Source organism: Centrocercus urophasianus, unplaced genomic scaffold (assembly GCF_019232065.1).
Source record: "Centrocercus urophasianus isolate 14NV4802_14NV808 unplaced genomic scaffold, USGS_Curo_1.0 seq_18, whole genome shotgun sequence".
Lineage (NCBI taxonomy): Eukaryota > Metazoa > Chordata > Aves > Galliformes > Phasianidae > Centrocercus > Centrocercus urophasianus.
In genome coordinates this window covers 3,003,226-3,019,221 of record NW_024884733.1, presented here as the reverse complement: position 1 = coordinate 3,019,221, position 15,996 = coordinate 3,003,226, and the positions used below count along the sequence as shown (strand labels likewise).

Genomic DNA, 15,996 nt, shown 5'->3' with positions numbered 1-15,996 from the left:
ACCCCGGAAGAAAATTCCCGCCCACTCTGCCGCGCATCGCCATCCCGCCCCAGCCCGGAGGGAGGGGCCGCTCCGTGGTCACGTGACTGCATTGGGGCTATATAAGGGGCGTGCGGGCACGCGTCCTGCCTTTCCGCTTGTGGCACGGGGGCAGGTATGGTTACGTAGCTCTGTGTGTCGCCGGCGGCGCGCGTGTGGGGTTATTCCGCTCAGCCCCGCTCCGGCGCGTTCGGTGGGGGGTGTGGAGGCTCTGCGGGTCGTTGTTGGTTCGCGATGGAAGGTGGAAGAGGAAGATGGAGACGGATTGTGGCGGCGGGGCCCGGCGCGCCCGTTAGGCCTCGGCTCACTGTGAGGGTGGGAGCGCCCTTCGCTGCCGCCGCTTTGCTTTGTGCGGCGAGAGCAGCTCGGAAAAGCTCAGAGCGAAGCGCACGGGGAAAACAGGCGGTGCAGACACGAGCACTGGCTGATTGCGCTCTGCAGCTCTACTTAAAGATTTCCAGGAGGTGGTAGGGCTCACTGTTGCCTGCTCAGGTGTGAACGAGTGGTTTTAGTGATGCTGGGGAGGGAGAACCCTCTCTGGGGAGGCTTTCAAATGTGTATTGTAAGTGAGGAGGTGCCCCTGCCCCTTTATTCGGGTTGTAGGCTGAGCTCTAGAAGGCCTCGAACCTCCTGTGCTGTTGAAAGAGTAACAGAGCTCCCTTGGCATTCCATGTGCCCGCACATGATGAAAACTATGTTGGTAGGGACATCTGAGAGGCTGATGAGTACCAACATATCTGAGCTGGACGTGGAACCGGGGAGGGAGGCAGGCAGGCAGATGGAGTGGCTGAGGCACCACGTGTTCAGTGCTCCTGGTGCTGCTGGATCCACCCGCTGGCTGCAGTCAGTTGGAACAGTTCAGTGATTCTGACCTGTTCCTGGTAAGCAATATGGGCAAGTAGTTATGTGGGTGGGTTTGTCTCCAAGTTGGTGTCGTTTCAGTAAGGGGAAGCTTTGCAGCGAGGCTCAGGGTGTTGCTTTGAGTTGCGCTTCCTCCTTTTTCAAAGGAAATGTGTGACCATAATATCCTCAGACTTAATAGAAAAGCTGACGCATGCTCTTTTGTTCTCAGTGTAAGATGAACCATTTACACTCTTCTCTCTCCTGCGGCTTCAAAATAGGTGAGTGCTGTTTTTTGTAATATAGAGCTTAAATTGAAAAATAATATGTACTGTGTAGGTGCACTTAGAGCAACTAGCCTGTGTCCAGAGTTAATAAGCTTAGCTTGTGAAAACACAAACCTGCCTTACTGGAAGCTTGCACAAACAGGGAACTCGCACAAATACAGTCAAAGGTTAGCGATTGTGTAATCGACCAATAAGATTCGCTTATACGAGCAACATACCATAAATGGAAACCCCCAGAAGGGGTCAAGAAAAAGATATGGAGGAAGACTACTTACTTCAACCCATACGACCACCGGGAGGCAGAAGAAGACCCCCTAGCAACAGCCGGATCATGTGCAGAGTACACCACAATGGGAAAACGGAAGGACACGAACTGCATAAAGGGATCGGGTACTGGTTCAAACCTTGCGGCAGTTGGTGGAACGCAGAGTCCCCTGTCGCCCAGCGCTGCATTGCCTCTTTGTTCTTTGCTCATTATAATTAATAAATTCAATAATTGACTCCTTAACTTTTGGTCCATCATTCTACCTATAACAGCCTGGATTACTTTTCTATCTCAGGAAGAAATTGCAGGACCCGTGTAAAGCAATTCTGATGTCTCTTAAGCAATTTTCATTCTACTGCTGGGAAAAGCCACATGTTCCTTTTCTGGAAATTGGATTTCAGGCTCCCGGTTCTAGAAAATTAGTTCAGCTTCTAACCAGACCAAGAGTACACTAGATGTGTGTCTGTTCATTACTGATATTTCACCATCCATACCAACAGATTGGGGAAAACATGCTCAATGCATGTTTCTAAAAAGGACCTGTAATGATCAGGATTTGTCACTAAACTGGAGAGCCTGTGATGTTTTCAGTATTAGAGTAGTGGACAGAAGTGATTTCTGAAAACTCTGTGCTGAGGCTTTTTCCATGCTTACTGTCACTGCAGTGACAGCTGGAGATGCTCCCTAGTTCTGCAGGCATTTGATGATGTCCTGTCTGACTTTCAGGCCTGCTGCTGAATATGAAGACTTGATGCTACTTCACAAGGTAAAACTTATTGGGGAAAAAAAATCAAACATTTAAGGGCTCACTGTTTAGATTTTATTTTTAATTTAATGACCTCAGTAGGCAGACTTTATTCCCTAAGTTAATCCTCTGGTGCCACAATGATGACCATATAGTTTGCTACTCTTGACCAAGAAAATGATGAGAGCTCAAACCACCATAATTTCTATCTGAGGCACAGCAGCTTAAAATTCACCTTGATAAAATATTTTGGCCTTGAATTTACTTTCATAAGCTTTTTTTCTTCCAGGATTTGAATAATGCACTCATGGAAGAAACATCACCTGGTAAGAAGCTTTGTGCAGTCTGTGTTTGGGTTTGTTCTGTGTAGCTGCTGAGTCACTGCAGTGAAAAGGGTGGGATGCATAAAATGGGATGGCAGTGCTTTGGGATTCATTGCCCCTGATGCACAGAAATGGGTACTTGTTAGTATTTCAAGCACTGTACAGAGATTTTACATGTTTCATTTTGAGAATTTGAGCTTTTCAAAGTCCTTGCTAGATGACTGCTTGATACTATTACTCCAAAGCAGATACAGTGATGACAACATAGTTCAGCAGATTGTCTCATGATGAGCCATGTTCTGTCTTTCGCTCCTATCTGATGTATCTTGCTGTTGTATGTGGCTCCTTGCTAGGGAGTCTAGACTTGACTAAGAAGGCAGAGGGAATCTGATTTTCTTTTGTTGCAGGCACTGGGAAGAGCCACGAGATGAATGTGCAAGGTAAATATTGCATTAACTGCAGCTGCACAAGCTAGCTTTCTGTCCCTGACCCGTCAGAAGGCTGTGTGTGATGACAACATAGTTCAGCAGATGACTTGTGATGATCACTCTACTGGTCTTTCGCTCCTATCTGATGCAGCCTCCTGTGCCTGGGGTAATTCTGGCAGACAGTTCACATGGGAAGCTTGGGTGAAACACTGTATTCACCATGTTGTTGCTTTGCAGTCTGCCCTGCCTGGAGATGGAAGAGTGCCTGTGCCCAGCAGAGCTGATTTACCTTTGCTGATGTCGGTGAACATGCTGCTGTTATAACTGAAGGTAATTGAACACATTTTAGAAGGCTGTGTTTGACTGTGCTGCTTTTGTGGACTAGGTCAGTTACAGTGCTACATTTAGGCTTGCATTTGGAAAATGCAGAACCATATTGCTTCTGGAAAATTTGCAGCAAAGACACGTGCCCTAAATATGTCTTACGATCCTGTATACTTCCCAGTAAAGTAGAAATTTTGTGAAGTGTTAAGATTTCTAGAATGTTCCTGCTGAGACTAAATGCCTTGAGCAGTAAATGCAGCAGTGCTAATTTAGTATCTGAAATGCTTTTTCTGGTTTAGGCCAACTTGAATGTTTGCATGGAGTTGAGGTTACTGGAGGTTTTTTTTTTTTTGCTGCTTTTTGCAATTCTAGCAATTGAGGAGTAAGATCCCAAAGATGCTGAGGATAGCTGGGGGCTAGATTTGGGCTCCCCTGTGAAGGATGGGAATGTTGCAGTCTGCTGTAAATGATGTTGAATCAGGTCTCTGATCCCAATGAGGATAAAACTTGACTAAACACTGATACAGTATTTGACTGACGTGGTTGTTCTTGAGCTAAAGATTTTTGTTGGATCACATCTAATGGCAGCTTTTCCTTTGCAGGCTTTGAAAGTGCTTCTCATCAAGATGTAAGTATTTGTTTTTAACTTCGAGTGTTAGCATTAACAAGCCTAGAATGTGCTTGTGAAATGAAATACTCAGCTGAGGGCGGGGAAAGAGGGCAGCACTGGCTGCTAATTGCATTTCAGCCAGTCCAGGGGGATGTGTAAAAGAAGAGCTGGATAAAGGCCCATCCTACATGGGCTGGCTTTGTTAATCTGCATGTGTGCTTGTGAAATTGTTGATAGCACAGCACATCTGGGTCCATCCTGTTCCCAAAGCAGCCATAGCCCAGAGCAGATAGCTGTCCAGTGACTGGATGCGTAGGCTGCCTGTGTGATGAGACATAAATACCCTGACTTCAATCATGGAGGTCTGCAATTAGCTCTATCTGACTTCAGGCATCTGACTAGATTTCATTCTTCTGTGTTTGTTTTTGTGCTCTCCTGACTACTTTTTCTTCTAGTACTGTTGTGGAACTGTGAAGTGGTGCAGTTGGTTGTGCTGCAGGCAGAAGTGAGTAGCCAGTGAATTTCTATTACTGGTCATGGCTGTGTGCGTGTGATGGGGAAGATGCTAGATGTTAGCCTCTAATTATGCTGCCATCTTGTAGCTGCAGGATTATTCTTAACCTCCTGCAGTAGATAATTTTATAGCAGCCAGCAGGCTTCACCTACCAAGGTACTGGGAATTGAATTTCGTATTTGAGGCTCCAATTATTTGAGTGCTCTGTAAAGAATGTAATTGCACAGACAGGCTAGGCATGTCTTACAGGGTTATAATGATGTTGTCAAATGTCTGACCTGAAACTACTAATGTAGACTTCTCTTCACTGAAAAACCCTGTGTCTGGCAGTAGCCATAGGTGTGCTGGTAATAGATCATTAATAACTTGCAATGGGAGGGAATTCTGTGTAGCAATGGATATAAAGGGGAACAACTTTTCTTTGAGGCTTTTACAGAAGTTGCTCTCTAGGGGGGTATAGGAAAAGTGCTACCTATTTTTGAACTGTAATTTAGGATCTTTCCTAGAGGAGAATGCTTTGGAGGTAGCTGCTGCTTTTTTCTGGGATGGAGTTGGTGGAATGTGAATGCTTCTGTGCTGCCAGATAAATGGCAGACGTTCGTCTGCTGATCGCATTTGTGAGCACCAGTAGCTTCAATTCCTGTGTGGAATCACCAAAGACAGGTGGTGATAATTTTTCCAGAAGGAAAAAGGAGTTTCTGGAAGTCTCGTGGTTGTAATGCAGCACTAGCATTGTACTAAGAACTTACATCCTTGTGTTTATCTTAGATTTGAGAACAGAAGAACTGCCCAAGATCTTGTGCCAGATACTTGGTTGGTAAGCTCTTTGCTTCTCAGTTGCCATGAAATATTTTAATGAGATGTGTCGACCAGTTGAAATATGTAAGTGCTTCTGTTGGAAAGAACGCCTAAGCCTAGCAGTGCAGAGCTTGCATCAGTGACTGCTGCTGATAGAAAACAGTACAGTTACTGTTCAACTGTTTGTTGGGTAACTCATGCAGTGGGTTTTTGCAAGGATTATTACTGAATAATGTAATAAATTACTTGTCTCTGTGGCAAGATGAGTTTTTACTTCATGTGAATGAGGCAAAGTCTGAAATACTGAGCGTCCACTGAGGGAAAACAACAGTAACAACTTCAAGCTTCTATAAGCATGTACTGTTCATGATGATTAGTTCTAAGCAATGGGAATCTCTCTGAAAGAGACTGAGGAGGACCTTTGATCTGAAACAGTACACAGATTTCAATCTTTCTTGAAACACTGCCATGCGGAGTGTTAATAAAAAAAATCATTGTTACAGAGTGAAGCTGAAGGGGAGCATGTGAGAAATAACACCAACTTTGAGGTAAGTTTAAACTAGAGTATATTTTGGAGGTTATGAGGTCCACTAATCTGTGGGATGTTGTTGTAAGGGTGGTGGTGCATGAAAGTAGATTTGTGTGTATTTTGTTGCGAGTCTTGCACTCCCTGCTGTTGGGAGAATAAAATTGTGTGCATGGAGCAACAGTGAGCTGCAGTTCTCAATTTGAGTTAGCAACTTTCCCAGCAAATCTGGTAGCCTGATAATTCTTAAACTATAGTCACTGGTAAACTTCGTGTCTTCTGTTTCTATGAAGAAAAGGCTTGGCCACAGTGGCTCAAAAACATTTTTTATTGCTTGGTGTCTTCACACAGTAAAAATCATAAAAACTGAATCAGTGGGGACTACTTAAGCCAGTATATTGACAATTTAATACAGCAGAATGCACAGCAGCAGGCATACAACTCCTGGCTCAACACCTGCCTACCTGTATGGCTGTTCTGTGAACTGACACTAACACTGCTGCACACTTGGAATAAAAATACTCTTTAGCTGGCAAAAACTTCATAGTAGAATAATAGTAATCTTGCTTATGTTGGAGATACACAAATTTAGGATTGAGTTGAAGATGTAGGTTGCTGTAGCACTTTGTTCCAGTGGTTTTATGGGGCTTATATTGTAGGTATCAGCTCATTCCAACAAAAAGACTCTCAGTTAAAGTACCATTAAGCAAGTATAGCCAACTTTTTCTGATTCCTCTGGTGTTAGTGATTCTGTATTTCCAGTTCATTTAGGATTATAAGCTTTTTAATATTACATTAGGTGTTACAAATTGAAGTTGCCAGTTGACAGCTGAAATACAGCCTTTGTACAGGTTAAAATTAGTTTGATATTTTATAAACACACATATAGTGATATCTTACTCTGAAACAATTTCTCTCTTCCTCAGGAAAGGACTGCTCTGCCACCTCACTGCGTAAGATAACACAGATTAATTCTCTCTTCTGGGAGTGTTGGTAACCACTGATGAAACTTGATTCTGCCAGATGAATTTCTGTGATATTACCATTTCCGTTCCATTCTTTCTGAGGTTACACAGCTGCTGAGAGGATCTCTTGGCAGGTGTGTCACTGCATGCTAAGTGTGTTTTCCTGCTTTAGGTGAGGATGCAACTTTGGAACTGTATGAGCAAACAGGTGAGTGTAGCTACTAATAAAACTTAGTTGCTGGAACAGATGATGATGATTAAAACCTTAGCTTGAACTCTCTCACTGAACAGAGATGAAAACCTAAGGTCTGAGTTGTTCCAGTATGCTTGTTGTACTGGTTTGGTGCCTTGTAACAGTTCTTATGCCTTACTTAATAGGTGGAAGATCCTGGGATAATGGGTTGCACTTACATGAGTGGCATTAAAACAAGACTTTGTGATGTCAGCATTCGCCTCATGCACTGATTGGAGCCAATAAAATCTTGTAAACTCTACCTGTTGTTGTGAACTGCCTTGTGATTTGATTGCTTGCTATGAAGTAGCTCTAGGGTGTTTGATAAAAGCTACAATACTTGGTTTAGTGCAGGGAGCCAACTAGTTAAAAGAAATGCTAGTCCTGCAAGTGCTCTCTGCTGTAGAGCGTAGCTAATATGAGTGTTAAGGCAGACTGGAGTTGACCTGAGCAATACCTAGGTTTGGGTGAAGTTGAAAAGAAAAACAGCAGAACAGATTTTTCACAGAACCACCACAGGGCTTGGATTCTATTAACTCTTTTCTGCTGGATGAAGTCTGGTCTGGTCAGTGGCATTGGGATGGGGTACGACTGTCCATCTTCTGTGAGGAAGAAAAATGCTAGCAGAGGTGGGAGACTTGGATAATCCAATCCTGTTTTAAAGGTAGAAATGTTTGTATGGTACTAGAGCCTGTTAAGGCATATCTGTTATCAGAACTCATTAATGCCATTATTTTCTGGAAAAACTAATGTTCTTCCCCCATCTTTTTGTGATGAAAAAGGAAACTTGCTGCTCTTAACACTTGAGCTATTGTATTGGTACAGCACTTTGAACAAGAAGAAAAACTAGATAACTCTTACAGGAATATTTTCTGATGCTTCCCAGAATTTTTGATTAAGAGGAACAAGATTGAGTTTCATCTCCCTCCCACTCCAGCTTGAGTTTTTAGCCAGAGTAACTTCATCATAGATAAAATCAGTTAGAGATGTTCCTGTGTTTGCATACAAATATCTTCTGCAGTAAAGCAAAAGCCATTAATAGGGTCTGTTTCCCTTCAGAGTTGATTAGTAGCCTCCTAGTATTCTCTGACTCTGGATTATTTCCTAAAATACCACACTTCATTGTGCCTGTTAAAGAGCTTGAAGGGACTGTCATAGCCTGCTGTGTAAAAGAAATCTTCATGGAATGGTTGGCCTCTGTTTCTTAAGAGTTTAGCCAAGGCTTCAGCTTCTTCAGCGTATTTATCTGGTGAGGCAAATCCACTGAAGGACCTGGTGGAAGTAAAAAGGAAAGGTTGTTTCATTCTGTTAGGAGTTCAGGCCAAAATGCAACTGTTTTCTGCTTTGTTTTTTTCCCAGAAGTGCTGGGGTGGGGAGCATCAGTATTTGAGCAATTCTCATACAATTTGTATTTAGAACTACCTGTCAGTGTACAGGCACATGCTATAGCTGAACTCCAGGCTCCTGGTTAGCATGGTATATTCACTGTACAGCTAAAAAGTTGATAGAACTAAGAATAGTGCAGCTCTTAGTTTGTCAGCTACACCCGTGCTGCTTACCTGACAAAGATGGCAGCTGCCTTCCGCTCCTCGATAAACACATCGGAGTCAGTGGGCTGTGGTGGGGAGTCCTGATGTTCAAATGGCACGAAGAAGGAGATCTTGAAGTCTGCACAGCCAGACTTTACCAGACATGTCACTGGCACAGTCATATCAATCTTGATTTCTAAAGAAGGATGAAAGATCTGTAGTAAGCTGCAAGCAAAAATGGTGAACGCAAGTGTAAAGACTGCTGCAGGCTTAGCCTAAAATCAGGTGCTAAGGTGGCCTCGGTGTTGCAGCTGGAAAAAATCTGGTTTTTACGTTACCCTGCATGATTCTGCTTCTGTCTGCAGAGCAATTCTGCACTGACAGTCATTGCCTGGGATGCAAATCCATCCTGATGTGGTTCTTTGAGCTGAAGTTTCGCACTTGAAAGTGGGAGTTCAAAACCAGTGTGTCCTACCTTTCTCATTCTTCCCCTGGATGTAGTGGAAGAGTTTCCAGAAGCCCTGGCGCATTGCTTCCTTCTGGGTCTCTCCCTTAATGACTGTGCTGACCCACTTGGCTGTCTCATACTGGCGCAGTTCGGAGTCCTTTGCCTGAGAGGCAGCAGAAGTTACAGTGACCACAAGCAGAATACTGAAGATGACACAAAAGGGTAGCTATTCTTCCCAAATCAGCATTAAAGCACTGTGATCAGAAAACCCCAGGCAGCCTCATAGCTGCAGGCACACCCCAAAATCAAACTTTGTCTTCTTCATTGCAAAACTACGCTGTTCTGCCTTAGAACAAGTTGCTTAGAATTTACAAGTGTCCCTCCTCCCACTTTGCTGTTAGGCATGAGCAGTGTTCAAAGTAACATTTCTTCATTGCTCGTCAAAGAATCCCAAATCTACCTTAGCTCTGCAGCACCTTGGCTGTAGAGAATCTCCTCCCAGGCCTTTAGTACTTACCATGGTCTCTATTGAGCTCCACCGAGGGGACTGCAGATCCAGGGACAGAAACGTTTGCTTGAAGGATTTGATCATCTTGCCAGATCTGAAAAGGAGACACAGTTTGTTGGCCTCTCCAGTCAATGTGGCATAGATGGGATGTGAGAAAACAGTAAGGCTTTTCTGCTTAATTTCAACAGGTTTTCCTCGTCCTTTGGTTTCTAACCTGTAAGTAACACCTTTCAGCCCCAATATGAAGCAAAAAACTGTGAGGTTTAAAGTTCTAGCTTGAAATGTTAAGAGCCTTGGCTTATAATTTTTGTCATTACTCACTAGATGACGCTACATAACCCATATCCAGACAAAGTCCGCCTTTACATGTTACAGTATCCCTAGCATGCATTTCATGTTGCAGAAGCAGCATGTCATTAAGCCACCATGAGTGCTGATAATGAGGTCATAGCTGGCCATCTTCTCAAAGCACAACTCAATTGTGTGTGATTTGGGCATTAGAACAAGCTTCGAGGTTATTCTGCGTTTCTTTGCTTACAGCTGCCCTCACAAGAAGCTGTTGCCCCGTGATTGCTTTTTTTTTTCCTCACAGGCTTACAGCATTCAAGGTGAATGAATGTTATTAATAGCATCTCCCACCTGACTGCTCTGAGCGACAAGGTGAAATCATGCCACCTCATATTACCAACAAAGACAGCGTCCATGTTTTGTTACTGACTGATAGTGGTATCTAACATGAGTGGTGCACCATGTGCAATCCATGACAAATATATTTTAAAAGTGTTGAGTTACGCTGCCTTTAACACAGTGGTTTGTGAACGTCAGGCCACGACTACGTATATAAAACCAAGACTGCTTTCTGTTTGCTTTCAGTGGCCTGGTAGCCATGAATATGGTGTATATTACACTTGCAGCCCACAGGCTGCTAGAGACTAGAGTTGAATACTATTCAACTCTATACTATACTAAACTCTATACTATAACCCTGTACACCTTGCTTTGATTCCCCTGTACACCTTGCTTGTGAGGTGGCTAAAAGGAGTTTTCTATTTGGGATTTGTAAGGGTGAGAAGCTTTAAAAACCCACCCCAAACTGCTGGCAGTGCTTTCATTTACAATCCTTAAAGTATACGGACACGCATGCTGAAAAGCGCTATCTAGCAGCTGCTGTAGAGTTGTAGTACAGCAGTGATGTAACACGGACCTGATGGCAGCAGTTAAAAGCAGGCACTGTCCCTTTCCGTGTCCCAGCCTTAACATACAGCATAACTGCCCAGTCAGCACCTAGACCACAAGGTACTGTTCCACTCTGGTACAATTTCTGTCCGTAGTATTTACAAATCAAAAATAACAAGGAAGCAGGAATGCAATTGCTTTATTAGAAGCAAATGTGAACAATCTATACTGAAACTTAATACGTGGATATGTTTTATCCTTTGCCGTCTCAAAGACAAAGCTGAAAAAACTTGGTTGGCACTTCCCTTTATTTCTCGTTGTCACACTTGGATAGGAAACAATTCATGTGCTGCTGGTACCCTAGCAGAGAAATAAATGTTCCTCCATTTCCATAGCTAGTCTGATTCTGTAATTGCCAGTCCTGACACGTTTTCAGAGCTGCTGCTCACAGCACTTTGTAACTTTGTAACGAAAACCATCATGACTGCATGCAAGAAATACTTTTGGATTACGTACATAAAACATAAAACATAAAATACATAAAACAGTTCTTTTTGGGGAAGAGAGAGGAAAACGAGTCTTCCCAATATAGAGTTGAATTCATTCTTAGACCTACAGTAAAGCTTAGCTTTGGATTTTCTATTGTATTAATATATCTCTAACCCAAGAAGTCGTTTCCTGTTGCTGTTAACACAAAGGCTGAAAGGACAGAAAGCACAGCAGGCATCGCCACAGCTTACACTGATGCAGTGAGTAAACGTAGCAAGAATAAGCCATTCCACGGAGCTGCTAGTTGCATTTAAGAGCGGAGAAAGTGGATGTACTTACGTTTTGGTGAACAGGCTGTCCTAGCTATTGGAGGCTGCGCGCACCCACGAGGTGCTACAAGTCGGTGTTTATTTCAGTTCGATCAGACTCCGCCCATGCCTCAGCCCCGCTGCAGGGGATGCTGTTAGGAAAACCGGAGCTCTGGGTCTCATTGGAGATCTTCCACACAAAAGGCCGAAAGCTCCACCTCCTGCCCACCAGGCAACACTGGGTCCGATGTGTGATCTGGCTCCATAAGCAGTTTCACACCCTTGTGTAACTTCCACCGCTTCTATGGCACCGTGCCTACTTAGGGCTGGCTCAGCAATAGGTTTCGCTCTCCCAGGAGAAAGAACTGTACAAAAAAATAATGTCACACCCCTCCAACTCAGGTCAGAAGGTGATGTTAGAGAATGAGAGCTTTTCCTTTTTAACCCCGGTGTGAAATGGTGGGTACAAATGTGGCTGTAAACAGCTAAGACCATCCTCACAAGATTTCTGCTGACGTGTTATGAAAAGCACAGTGTTCTCTGATAGCTGGCTGTTTTGAATGGCATTTGGGGCTGGTCAGCCCCCTTAGCTCTTGGATATGTGCACAAAGGGGTTATACAGAGCTATTGTGAAATTCTATTGTGTTTATAGTACACAAAGTGAAGCTGGACTCTCCATTTAACCAGCTGCAGTTCTCGACATATTTAGATGCCAGCACAATAGGGCAAATTAAACTTCACCATTTGATTTCTAAGAACACCTCTCATGTTTCCCACACTTCATGCAGATTTCTTGCAGCTCGATTCACCCAAGCACTCTGAGACATTTGAAATCAATAGCTGGGAATGACTTCTAATAGAAAACATGCTGCCTGCAGAGATCTACACCAGGGTGCTGGCTGATACACTTATATTCTAAAAGGTTCAATTAAAAAAAAAAAAAAAAGTATATGCAAGTAGCACTCGCAAACCTTGATCTAATGTCATGAAAATAGGGTTGTGTAAAGAGGAATTTACTAGTTGAGCCGGTTAGAACATGCTAGGGCCTGAAACAGGTTCTCTGCAGGTTTAACTCTTCCTGTGGAGTAAACTGTTCCACCTGTTTTCTGCTTGGATCAAACAGGAAAATCATCACCAAGGTGTTTTGGGGATGGAGAAGCTGTTATTTTCTGGAGTATGCATTGGAGCTGCACTTGCTTCTGTAAGGTTAGCTGTTAAATTATTCTGTCACCCTAAATTTCCTGTGAAGTGTGTGCTGATAATTACTTTCTCCAGAGCAGAGAGGGCCATGGAAGGACTACATCCTGCCATACCACTTTGGTCCATCTCAACAGTTAGCCCTGCTCACATGCATGGAGGAGTTCTGCCTTGAAAAGGAGGGTGACTAAAATGTGGATAAACACAGGCCCACTGAATTCTTGTTTTGTTTCTGAAGCAGAGAACAAATCCCCAGTCAGTATGTATGTGCCCAGCTGATGTTTCTGTCCCCAACAAAGAGCTAACTGTTCCCAGTGGAGTAGCCTGAGGTTTGAGAACAATCATCAGTGTTCCCCCAAGAGGTTGTTTTTCAACCCTCTCTTGTTCCTCATGGATGCATTGTGAAGACATGCCAACAGTTGTGAAGGGCAGCAGGGCAGCCATGAGCACATGCATTCAGTACATAACTATAAATGTGCCTGTATCATAAATAACTGGGGGAAGGGGCAGGATGACAGCTGGCACATGGTTTTATCTCCAGAGTAACACCTGAGCACACTGATCTTAGCCATTGTCTGTTACACAAAAAAATAACATAAAAAAGCTGTTTTAGCACCTTGAGGTCCTGGTAGTTTGCAGAACATACAGGCAGGGATGTTCATCTGTACTGCTGGTGTGTCTGTCTATCTCTACTACATGGGGAAAGCAAGCCATATCATAATAGAAGCTTACATAAGTATGCTTTCATAAATATCAACCTCTGCTTGTACACTACACTTCTAATGCAAACATAGGTAAAAGACTTGTTGCTCACAGAAGAGCTCTAAAATATATTAATTAAGCAGACAATATTCAGTATCTCATCTGTATGTATGTATGCGTGGGACTTGGCTGGTATTCTGTACAATAGCTAACAAAGCAATATTTTTCTGTATTGTAAGCTCAAGAGGCAGTAATGAGAGTAAAAGCTCACAGGCTTGCTGTTTGTAGCTGGAACTTTACTGTTTTCGTAAGATACTTGTGTGTGTTACAGTGTAGTGCGCTTGAACTTAAGTCGTGGTATTTCAGGCTACCAACTTCTATTGGATAAATACAAGGACAAAGCTGTGGTACTGGTGGTTTCCATTTTTCCTCTGTGTAGGCTTAGCTACACTTGTCATTAACAAGCCTAGACAAGCCCTTAAACAACATGCTGTAAAGCAAAAATGCCTAGGTTTGTTCTTTGCTGTAATTGCAATCACTGCTGTCAAATGTATGCAAGTGTTTTTTAGGTCACCTTTATTCCTAGGGGTTCGTTTCACATTGCTTGCACAAATTGATGAATCTTTTCCACTGGCCTAGTTGTGTCAGCCTTAGACAAACTCATGGAAAATGTTTTGTTACAGTGTAGTTAGTGATAACTTTGAGTCGTGTTCTTCTAACTGGGAAGTCTGTATACTGATATGAAAAAAAGGGTGTGTAAGGGACTGAGAGGAATGCACGCTGCTCACATGCTCCAGGCAGTCTTGCTTTCCTGCTTAAGCTTCTCCCAGCATCAGCTGCTCTTCCACTTGATGATTCTGATTTAAAAGAACTGGGAGTCTTCAGGTATAAATGCATTTGCTTTTGCAAACACCTATCAGTTGCATGCTGAAGCTTCTACTTCAAAACAGAGAAAGTAGGTGTTGATGTTTCTAGTTACTGAAAATAATGGTCTGAGTCTTTCTATATGATTAGATGATCCTTATCTTTCTAATTCATCTGCTTAAAGAAACCTCTTATTTCCTTGATCTAAAGAAAGAGAAAAGCTTCTAGCAAGTTCTATTTTCTTCTCATTTCCAATTAGGGAATGGGAATAACACAAGATTACCACCTTCTGAAGAAGCAGTTGAATGTACTGAAGTGCTGCTCCAAGAAGTCTCCATGTTATCCCCTGTAAATGGAAGATCTCTCTAATGAGGTGGTGTTTGGACCTTGTGCTGTAACATTTTATGTCAGTACAGCAACTTGCCATTATTTGGTTGGCCTTCAGCCATAAATCCTTTGCTTTCTGGAAATACCTGTCTGTATTTTGTCCATGTGCTTTTTGCCTGTTACAAAAGATACATGAAAATGTTGCATCTCCCTGCTGCCTTGAACAGATGACACAGTTGCTAAAGCAATTCTCATTCTAAGTTGATGATGAGTATTGTTTTTTCGCTACATCCAGATAGCCTTTGTGAATGAGACAACAGCTGCTCAGTGAGAGCACTATCTAAAAGCTTTCCAAATGAGTGACTTGTTGCTAGTGGTTCACTTCATCAGGGCTTGCATGGAACTCACTGATCTTGTCCAAATAAAAAGCATCCTACATCCAGCACCACTCCAGAGCATTCCTGACTTAGAGTTTTAGAAGATTTTCTTGCTGAAGGTCAACTTTTCTGAATCAATCTAAGTTTGAAGAATTAATCCTAAATTAATCCTCGCAGCTTCCATGAAGAATCTCCCTAAAGCTCCTTCTCTTCTGTCCATAGAGGCCAAAGATATTGGAATCTTTCTCAGCTTAATACACTGCTTTATTCACTTGGCTACTTTCCAAAACAAGAGTTATTTTTAATATGAATCTGTTTAGGGATCTAGCTGCCAGCTGAACCACAAGCAGTTCCTTCAGGAAACTTCTTTAGCCAGCATTAGTATGGCAAAATAATGCAGAGAAAACCTGCATCCCCCTCGAGCGCTGGAAGGATAAGGAGCAAATTCAGTTTCCCCTACCAGTTTATCCTCTTTCTGCTTTTGACAGATTCTACTCAGAAAAATGAACATGAATCAAGGGGAATCCTTATCTTTGAGATGTTTTGGGGGTATTTTTGATTTTTTAAATTGTATTTAACAGTGATATAAGACGGTCGTGATAACAGCTATAGCCTACAACTCTGAAGATTAAAGAGCCAGATATCAGTTGTCTAAGGGCATTACTTAGAGCAAAAGCAGCTCTAAGGAGAACAGCTACATATTGATGGTTTCTTATCAACAGGAAAGTCAACCATGTTTGAAAGTGTGGTGTTTGAAGTCACCAGCCATCCACACCACAAATAATGTTCCCCAGAAATGAGGAAAATGAAGTTATTAACAACCACAGCAGCAGCCCAAGGCCTCTGTCTGCTAGACAGGCTCTCCAGAAGAAAGTAGGCATCCCCAGAAAGACTGATTACCTACATCTTCCAGCAGTTCCTCAAGCAAATGCCTGTTGCCCTGTCTTTAAAGGCAGAAAGACAGTGCTTCCACAATTTCTCTTTTTTGCTCCATCTTCCTAGTCTTTAATGTGATGTCTCACTTCCATTTTTCTTTGCCTGCTTTGGCATTCTACTTCTTTTTCCCTCCTTCTCTCCCTCTCATTCTCAACTTTCTCCATCTGCATGCTGCATGGAGTGACAGCACCTTACAGCTTCCCTGTCTTGTGGTCTGGGTGCTCTTGGCTCAAAGTTTT

The 15,996-nt window shown here is 42.9% G+C and overlaps 1 protein-coding gene, 1 long non-coding RNA gene and 8 other non-coding genes across 11 annotated transcripts; 9 read left to right on the top strand and 1 right to left on the bottom strand.

The window, feature by feature from the left end:
• The first annotated feature begins 103 nt into the window (after positions 1 to 103).
• Positions 104 to 1,674, top strand: LOC122160908. Of its 2 annotated transcripts, none has more exons than XR_006168992.1 (3): positions 104 to 154; positions 1,112 to 1,160; positions 1,404 to 1,674. It is a non-coding gene; the product is annotated as an uncharacterized LOC122160908 (long non-coding RNA). The 2 variants fall into 2 exon arrangements; XR_006168993.1 differs by lacking the exon at positions 1,404 to 1,674 and adding an exon at positions 1,309 to 1,397.
• LOC122161106 lies at positions 710 to 789 on the top strand. The gene has a single exon (XR_006169092.1). It is a non-coding gene; the product is annotated as a small nucleolar RNA SNORD74 (small nucleolar RNA).
• Positions 1,675 to 2,004: 330 nt separating the features above from the next.
• LOC122161113 lies at positions 2,005 to 2,071 on the top strand. The gene has a single exon (XR_006169099.1). It is a non-coding gene; the product is annotated as a small nucleolar RNA SNORD75 (small nucleolar RNA).
• Positions 2,072 to 2,309: 238 nt separating this feature from the next.
• On the top strand, positions 2,310 to 2,393 carry LOC122161097. Its single transcript, XR_006169083.1, has one exon. It is a non-coding gene; the product is annotated as a small nucleolar RNA SNORD24 (small nucleolar RNA).
• A 351-nt stretch (positions 2,394 to 2,744) lies between these two features.
• On the top strand, positions 2,745 to 2,827 carry LOC122161108. The gene has a single exon (XR_006169094.1). It is a non-coding gene; the product is annotated as a small nucleolar RNA snR60/Z15/Z230/Z193/J17 (small nucleolar RNA).
• A 170-nt stretch (positions 2,828 to 2,997) lies between these two features.
• LOC122161109 lies at positions 2,998 to 3,081 on the top strand. Its single transcript, XR_006169095.1, has one exon. It is a non-coding gene; the product is annotated as a small nucleolar RNA snR60/Z15/Z230/Z193/J17 (small nucleolar RNA).
• Positions 3,082 to 4,626: 1,545 nt separating this feature from the next.
• LOC122161112 lies at positions 4,627 to 4,690 on the top strand. Its single transcript, XR_006169098.1, has one exon. It is a non-coding gene; the product is annotated as a small nucleolar RNA SNORD78 (small nucleolar RNA).
• An 841-nt stretch (positions 4,691 to 5,531) lies between these two features.
• Positions 5,532 to 5,610, top strand: LOC122161098. The gene has a single exon (XR_006169084.1). It is a non-coding gene; the product is annotated as a small nucleolar RNA SNORD79 (small nucleolar RNA).
• An 855-nt stretch (positions 5,611 to 6,465) lies between these two features.
• On the bottom strand, positions 6,466 to 11,611 carry LOC122160907 (heme-binding protein 2-like). Its single transcript, XM_042819891.1, has 5 exons — positions 11,386 to 11,611; positions 9,391 to 9,475; positions 8,901 to 9,036; positions 8,456 to 8,621; positions 6,466 to 8,168 (listed from the first exon to the last, which is right to left on the bottom strand). Exons 2-5 carry the CDS (start codon positions 9,463 to 9,465, stop codon positions 7,994 to 7,996), a joined length of 552 nt encoding a protein of 183 aa, XP_042675825.1. The 5' UTR covers positions 9,466 to 9,475; positions 11,386 to 11,611; the 3' UTR covers positions 6,466 to 7,993.
• Positions 6,695 to 6,769, top strand: LOC122161105. The gene has a single exon (XR_006169091.1). It is a non-coding gene; the product is annotated as a small nucleolar RNA SNORD47 (small nucleolar RNA).
• Positions 11,612 to 15,996: the final 4,385 nt, after the last annotated feature.

What these genes read in the sequence shown, in the direction of transcription:
- LOC122160907 (XM_042819891.1), bottom strand. Translation starts at nt 9,465, where the DNA reads ATGATCAAATCCTTCAAGCAAACGTTTCTGTCCCTGGATCTGCAGTCC. An exon ending in CCAGGGGAAGAATGAGAAAG is followed by an intron (nt 8,622 to 8,900) that starts GTAGGACACACT and finishes ATCCTTCTTTAG; the next exon opens with AAATCAAGATTGATATGACT. An exon ending in GCAGCTGCCATCTTTGTCAG is followed by an intron (nt 8,169 to 8,455) that starts GTAAGCAGCACG and finishes TACTTCCACCAG; the next exon opens with GTCCTTCAGTGGATTTGCCT.